Source organism: Fibroporia radiculosa (assembly GCF_000313525.1).
Source record: "Fibroporia radiculosa TFFH 294 genomic supercontigs, scaffold667, whole genome shotgun sequence".
In the NCBI taxonomy this organism is placed as follows: Eukaryota; Fungi; Basidiomycota; class Agaricomycetes; order Polyporales; family Fibroporiaceae; genus Fibroporia; species Fibroporia radiculosa.
The window spans coordinates 75,909-82,917 of NW_012133230.1; the positions used below are offsets into that span (position 1 = coordinate 75,909).

At 48.5% G+C, this 7,009-nt stretch overlaps 3 protein-coding genes across 3 annotated transcripts; 2 read left to right on the forward strand and 1 right to left on the reverse strand.

The window, feature by feature from the left end:
- Positions 1–44: 44 nt before the first annotated feature.
- On the reverse strand, positions 45–727 carry FIBRA_01496 (uncharacterized protein; the record flags this gene model as incomplete). Its single annotated transcript, XM_012323371.1, has 5 exons — positions 45–59; positions 112–181; positions 235–384; positions 434–629; positions 685–727. 5 exons carry the CDS (start codon positions 725–727, stop codon positions 45–47), a joined length of 474 nt encoding a protein of 157 aa, XP_012178761.1.
- A 1,334-nt stretch (positions 728–2,061) lies between these two features.
- On the forward strand, positions 2,062–2,661 carry FIBRA_01497 (uncharacterized protein; the record flags this gene model as incomplete). Its single annotated transcript, XM_012323372.1, has 1 exon — positions 2,062–2,661. The coding sequence occupies one exon, from the start codon at positions 2,062–2,064 to the stop codon at positions 2,659–2,661; it is 600 nt and encodes a 199-aa protein (XP_012178762.1).
- A 736-nt stretch (positions 2,662–3,397) lies between these two features.
- On the forward strand, positions 3,398–6,851 carry FIBRA_01498 (uncharacterized protein; the record flags this gene model as incomplete). The annotated part of the gene is made up of 12 exons (XM_012323373.1): positions 3,398–3,911; positions 4,796–5,154; positions 5,208–5,471; positions 5,524–5,700; positions 5,753–5,819; positions 5,871–5,911; positions 5,963–6,009; positions 6,063–6,177; positions 6,230–6,491; positions 6,544–6,607; positions 6,660–6,756; positions 6,807–6,851. The coding sequence occupies 12 exons, from the start codon at positions 3,398–3,400 to the stop codon at positions 6,849–6,851; spliced, it is 2,052 nt and encodes a 683-aa protein (XP_012178763.1).
- Between the last annotated feature and the right edge of the window lie 158 nt (positions 6,852–7,009).

Genomic DNA, 7,009 nt, shown 5'->3' on the forward strand with positions numbered 1-7,009 from the left:
ACACTGCCGCAGGACGGATGCTGGCAACTCAGTTCCGCATGTGCTTAGATAAAGCCGATCTATGTAACAAGTATTATACCGTATTGTTACACATCTAAAAGCAAGACAAACCTTGTTCGCGACATCCAATGCGTCGTGGTCTGGGGTCAGCCTGACATATGCCTTTTTCTTGCCATCAGGGCTAGAAGTACACCATCAGGCACTATACCAATCTATATTCAGTATACATCGTACCGGATGAGCGTGTTAACTTTGGCCGCCTGTACATCGTACAGCTTCTTCACAGCGTCCTTAATTTGACGCTTGTTCGCCTTGATATCAACAATGAAAACGAGAGTGTTGTTGTCCTCAATCTTCTTCATTGCTGACTCGGTGTTTAATGGCCTGGTATGCGCGTCAGATCTGCCTCGTTACTCAGTGAAGAAGTACCTACGAGACGATAGTCCGAAATTGATCCATCCGGGGTGCATGCGGAATAGACTTGCGAGGATACTTGGGATCACGGGCGAGACGGAGAGTTTTAGGGCGGCGGAAGGAGACAGAAAAGCGCGTTTTGCGCGCGCCGTGCGCATGCGTGCCCGCCAACGCCGCTTTCTTTGCTGCCTTGGCCTTAGCATCTTTCGATGATGCTGAAGAAACACGATCAGACTGATGCAATATAGGACATTCAAGCGAAAAAATCACCCTTAGCAGGCGCCTTCCCCTTCGCAGTCTTTGTTGACGCCATTGGATATCCCTGTCTAAGGGGAATTCGGGTCGTCAGTAATCCTGAGATAGAAAGCCAGGGGTAGAGAGAATGAAAGAATGGGTGCCAGCTGGTTTCCTTTTCAAACCTCCACTCTGCACACGGCTGCAGGAGACATTCCGCCAAAGCGATACACCACCCGACCTCTATCTGTCATCCCACTGTCGGCCACAGCATCCACCCATTCTCTTCGCCACTTCTTCCATTCTGATATCCCCCAGCAGCAAAACTTCGTCCCAAAAACGACTAGGGCTCGATGCCAGTGCCAAAAAGACTCACCTTGATGTTGGGGGAATGCGACTCTTGTTCTTGTGGATGGAAGAGGGATTGCAGCGCTATTCGGGACTTTCCGAGTTGGGAAGGCGGTTAAGCGCCTGTGAACCGGGCTACACCTCCTACTTAAGGCTCACAGTCTAATGATAATTATTCATGCCATTCACTGCAGCTGACGTCTGACGAATATCGTTCCTATGGCTCGGAACAATCTTCCTGTGCTCGAATTTGAGCGGACGCGACTATCCGCATGGGGAGTTCATATTGGAATACTAATGCCATGCGGAGTAGTGGTGAGGGAGAACAAACTTGTCGTACAATTTCGTGAGTGGCCAGCACATGCATCCGCTTCCGGATTAGCTAGGTATTATCCTGATCTCTCGACCCGCTCACACGTTGTAAGAACTTCAAGCGCCCCGTTGGTTTCGGTAGCCCCTGGGTTTCTAGTGCCCCTGAGGTGAAAGCGCCTGGCGTCGCAATCTCTTGACAGCCGCTAGGCCCCATAAATCGAGTAGTACGTCAACGAGATGTCAGTTCATACTCTGTCCTCTAATCACGAAGATGTGCCGGTGGTTTGCGTACTTGTCGAAGTCCGAGCCTTGCCTACTCGAAGACGTACTCATCGTTCCTGCACACTCTTTATCTAATCAGGTGCACGACCGCTACTTGCCTGGTTTATCTCACTATGAGCCGGATGTAAACAAGCAACTAACAAAGGCAGAGATAATGACTCGCAACAGCGCTTATGACATGGATGGCTTAGGGATGGGTTGGTATGTGATGCTTACTCGATTTTCAAGTATTTTTGCTCACTAGTTGCTTCATTCAGGTACTCATCCACCCGCGCTGAGTATGGAGAATGCGATGGACCCTACCCAGCACTGTATAAGTCCATACGCCAGCCAATGACAGATTCCATCTATAAATCGATCTGCGCCAATACCTCTACTCACGCCCTCTTTGCGCATATCCGAGCTGCCAGCGGAGAATCTGCGATCAACGAACATAATTGCCATCCGTTCCAGTTTGGACGCTGGCTTTTCATGCATAACGGGTCGATCGCGCATTTTGACAAGATTAAGCGCGAAGTTTTGTTGGCTATCTCAGACGAGGCGCTGCAACAAGTCAAAGGGACGACAGACTCGGAGCATTTCGCCGCGCTGTTCTTTACATACCTGGACAAGAATCGACGGGGAAGGGCGTGGATGACTTCCCAGCCACTCAGCGACGCGAAATGTGCGTTTGAGGGAGCAATCACTAGGATACTTGAGATCCAAAACCAAGTGATGGGCCGGGCTGGTGCGCAGGTCGAAGCGTCGAGCTTGAACTGCGTCGTCACGGACGGCACACAGCTTCTAGCCATTCGATTTCGCAATCATTCGACAGAGCATCCGCCCTCACTGTATTTATCCACGCGAGCTGGCGCTACACTCAATCGAAAGTATCCTGGGCACCCTAATCATGTAGAGGAAAGTGGGCAGGGTGACTTAGGAGATGAGAGCGAGCATGGAGAGCATGTTATTGTGGCCAGTGAGCCGACGACATACAAGGAGAAAGAGTGGGAGCTCATTGGGAAGAATGAATGCGTTATGGTTGGTGTCAACATGGTACTTTCACAAGTCTCGCTTGATATTCCACTTTAATTGGCGTATCTATTTGATCTCTTCATAAATACTCAGATTGGGTAGATCTTGTATTTTTTTCCCATGGAACGCGTAAGCCTGTTTTAAACGAGTAGTTCTTGTTATCCGACTAAGCTGCGTTATCGAGTTGAACTTGAGCTGATCACCCCAGACTCAGTGCGTATTGGGTTACGCACGACTGCGATCAGTGCATGCGTCACCCAGACAGCAGTGACTGATGTGGGTCTAGGCTTGTACCCAGCTGTTCTGACTTTTGAATTGCGCTGCGAAAGCAGCTCGTTCGTCAGAACGGCTGGGCTAACTCGCCTGGGTGTGGTCGTCGAGGCGTGAGAAAAAGGACCTAAAGAAATCGAGCGGGTGCTCTGCTCGACGAACGCACTGCGATGATCGTTCATTCATCGTTTTCAATATGAAATGCTATTCGTGCTACACAACATCATTCATGTCTGGCCTGCGCCACTGCGGTGCGTTTGTGCGTCATCGTCTCAATCGAACGTGTACTTACTCAAGTTGGCTGGCTATTCAGTGACATCGTACTACAAAATTGGCTAGTGAATCCCACCGGAAAGCCGAACGCGTTCGTTGAAGTAGAGTTAATGCAAGAGCATCTCAATTATTAGGCAAAGGTACTGTACGCCGATAATCATGGTATATGCCCCTGCTGAATATCTGATCTGTCTGGCGCTAGCTCGTCTACAGTGCGCACGGGAGTAATGCTTCGTGGCAATGGCTCAGTATGGTCACGCCTTGCATCGATATTCTGCACCAACTCATGACACGCGTTAACGAAGAGCTTGGCACGCACCAAGGATTGAAGCACACGATACCAAACTTGGACCATGATATCCGAGAGCTTATGCGCTCACTACACGAACATAACGTTTATGTGATCGAACCGGGGTGGACCATAGACTCTGAGAAGCCTATGGTCCCCAATATTGTCAATGTGGGCATCAATCTGATGGGAGGACCGCTGAACAAGTTCAATTCCCTCATGTCGCAACTTCGAACCCGAGCACGAAGTGCTCCCATTGTGGGCGAATGCTATTCAGGGTCGGGAGCGGATGGCAGCATTCATGCCCTACCAGTCGCTCTCGAAAATGAGGTTGGAGACGATGCATGGGATATGGATGCAGAGCATCCAGCCGTTGACCTTGATCCTTACTTCAGGGCTCTTGATGAAAACGGCGGATTTCCCAAGGCATTGCTTGCGTTGGAGACTGCGGAAGACCCGGAGCTGGATGAATATGGTATGTATTGATTGGTATATACACAATCCGTGGCTATTTTTGGGGGAAGAAATATATACGAAGCTTGAGCTGCTCTGCGTGCATTCAAGAGAGAACGCGACGATTTCATTCAGTCCTTTTTCTCACGCTTCGAAGTACAATCCACAGTCAAGTCAGCCCAGTCGTTAGAACGTGTTCTTCGTTTTCGCACTCAGAATCTCCTTTTTTTAAAAGCAAGAATCAACGAAAACGGTAAGAACATGTTCTAAGTCCGACTGGCCTGCGAGTCTAATGTGGATCTCTGACTCGACGTGAGATCCGGCACCGAGGTACGCTCCGGGCGATGCAGTGCTGTGGTTTGGGTACGAGACCAGTGCTGTGGTACATGTGGAGCTGAAGTGTGAATTTGAAACTCAAACGGTCGAGGGAATTCGAACCCCCAGTTCCCTATTGATTATATGTTATTTGCCGTCGTCGAAGTCGCGGTTACATTTGTCTCGCTTCGAGTCATCTCTGACATTCCGTGTGGCATGGCATGGATATAGCGTCCGGGTTTTACCACGGTCGGCTTATCATATATCAGGTGTTCCAGTCTAACCTCCAGTAGTGTGGAGGTTCCTGCCATCAGCGTCCTAGGCGTCACGACAACAGCCTGATGGTCATATGTATTTAACTCGAACGCGAGCAGATGTAGACTCGCAGACGCAGCCGAGTCATTTAGGCACTCCCCAGCTATCGTGCATTACTTAACCTCTTCAGCACTGCATGGCGAAGTTCGTCCCGGACGTATCGCAGGCTGTTCTTGCTCAACATGGAAGCAATGACTCATTCTTAATATTCGGACTCATCGAGAGCTTACCGGCGCAGTGAGTGTTCTGGCCGCTCGAAAAATGACACTGATGTAGAGACTTCGTGTAGTCGTAGCGTGGACTACCTAAACACATTCTTTTTCCCCGCATACGCGGCGACTGCGTCTGTCATCATAGCATCCCTTCATGGTCTCCTTGCACGCATGAGGATATCAAAATCCCAAGATACCAGTTCTGCTGGTGTCTTACGGGCCGACGACTTAGCAGAAAACAATGCGTCTACAGTCGGACGCCAGAGTGGCATGGCTATTCTGGCCTTCAATATTGCTCGAGCTCTCGCGTGCTTCGCTTTGCTGAGCATGTCTCTGTACTCAGTAATTGTCAGGAAGCCTGTGGAAACGTATGGGATCGGCGTAAGCACGATCTGGCCTTACATTGGGCTATGTGGAACTTTTGTAAGTACTTTATTTCATGAGTATGACATTGGGTATCAAATGTCACATTACAGATGTACACCTTTATATTGGCCCTTATGACAATGCTAGCCAAACCAGCGACAACCGTAATCGCTTCTCGTCATCTCAATGCCGTGTTGCTTACCGCTTGGGTGGTGTATATGTATCGAGATGTCTGGCCCCTCGTGACGTTTACTCTGATCCCTATGGATGCTGTAGAAGGACGTATTTTGTGGGCCAAAGTCGTCACCCTCACTTTTGGAGCTGTGATCGTCCCCTTACTCGTGCCACGGCGTTATGTGCCTGTTAATCCTAAAGTAGCTATTTCCCTCATTCTGGGGGGATTTGATTTGAGCATTCTTGATTTAGGGCGCACCAACGGAACCGAGTCCTGAACAGACTGCATCTCTGCTATCTGTGATACTGTACTCTTGGTTGGATAAGACCATCGTTGACGCCTATCGACTTCCTCACCTCCCTGTTGACAAGTTCCCTCCGTTAGCCGACTCGGATCAATCCCAATATTTGTCTGCACAGACATCTAAGGTGCGTTTGGTGATTGTACCATTAGAGAGAGTCTTGATTTTTCACTATTCAGGAACTTGATCCGTTTCAAATGACGAATAAACGGAGACATATAGGCTGGGGACTGATCAAGGTGTTCTGTAAGCAGAGATTCTCCCGCCAAGTTTGGTATATTTCTTACTTGGTTATAGACTGGGAGATTTTTACCATGATTTGTGCGATCACAGCAAACGTCAGTAAAGGATACATCAACGTCTTGGTGATGAATGCTGACAATGAACAGACATTTACACATTTTTTGAGTCCTCTAGGAATTAGAAACTTACTTCTGTACGCTATCTATTTCGATCGCTCACTCAGAGCGAACTGACGAGTGGCCATAGATTCATGGAAACCGGGGGTGAAGGTGCCATTGTGCGCCCGTGGATATGGGCATTATCATTGTTCTTGGGCCCATTCCTGCGTGCTTCCACCTTGTCAATGTATATGCTCCCCTGGGTAAGTCCTGTTTGTCATAACTCGACCAATCTTAGCTCATAATTAATGCTAGACTACCGTTTTAACTCGCACTGAGGCGATTCTTACCCACTTGGTTTTTAACCATGCACTGCGAATGCGAATCAAGGCTGAAATTTCAGAAACGTCGATAAACGAAGTCTCAGTGAAGGGAAAGCAGAAGTCAAATGACACGTCGTCAGTCGGCAGTGGCTCTAACAACAGGCGGGAGCAGAAGAACGTGACCGGAAAGATCAATAATCTCATCACCTCGGATCTTGGTTCTCTCGAGAATGCGAGGGATCTTTTACTAATATGTAAGTGTGATATAGAGCGAGTATGCCAGCTTCTTCTGAACAAGGTTGTTAGTATTGGAGGTACCTTTGCAGATTATTTTGAGTATTTACTTCCTCTATGTTGTTCTCGGATGGAGGTCAGTGCCTGTTATTTTATCACTGTTTTCGTCACTAAATTTTGTTGTGTAGTGCCTTTGCTGGGCTAGCTACTATCGTTATACTATTCCCCATCCCAGGGAAGGTTGCAAGCTATATCAAGAGTGCCCAGAAAGAGAAAATGAAACAGGTAAATCTTCACTTCTTAGCCCCTTTCTGCCTAACATATACTCCTGCTAGACGGATGCGCGAGTGCAAAATGTCACAGAATGTATGCATTTTTAAGATCAATTGCGTCTTTTCTCTGAATTCCTGTCGCCAGCTATTTCTGTGATCCGCATGATCAAGATGTTCGGATGGGAACCGAAAATGGTGGAACAGGTGACCGAGAAGAGAGAGCTTGAGCTGAAGTGGCTCAGGAGACATCGCTTGTTGAGACTTGC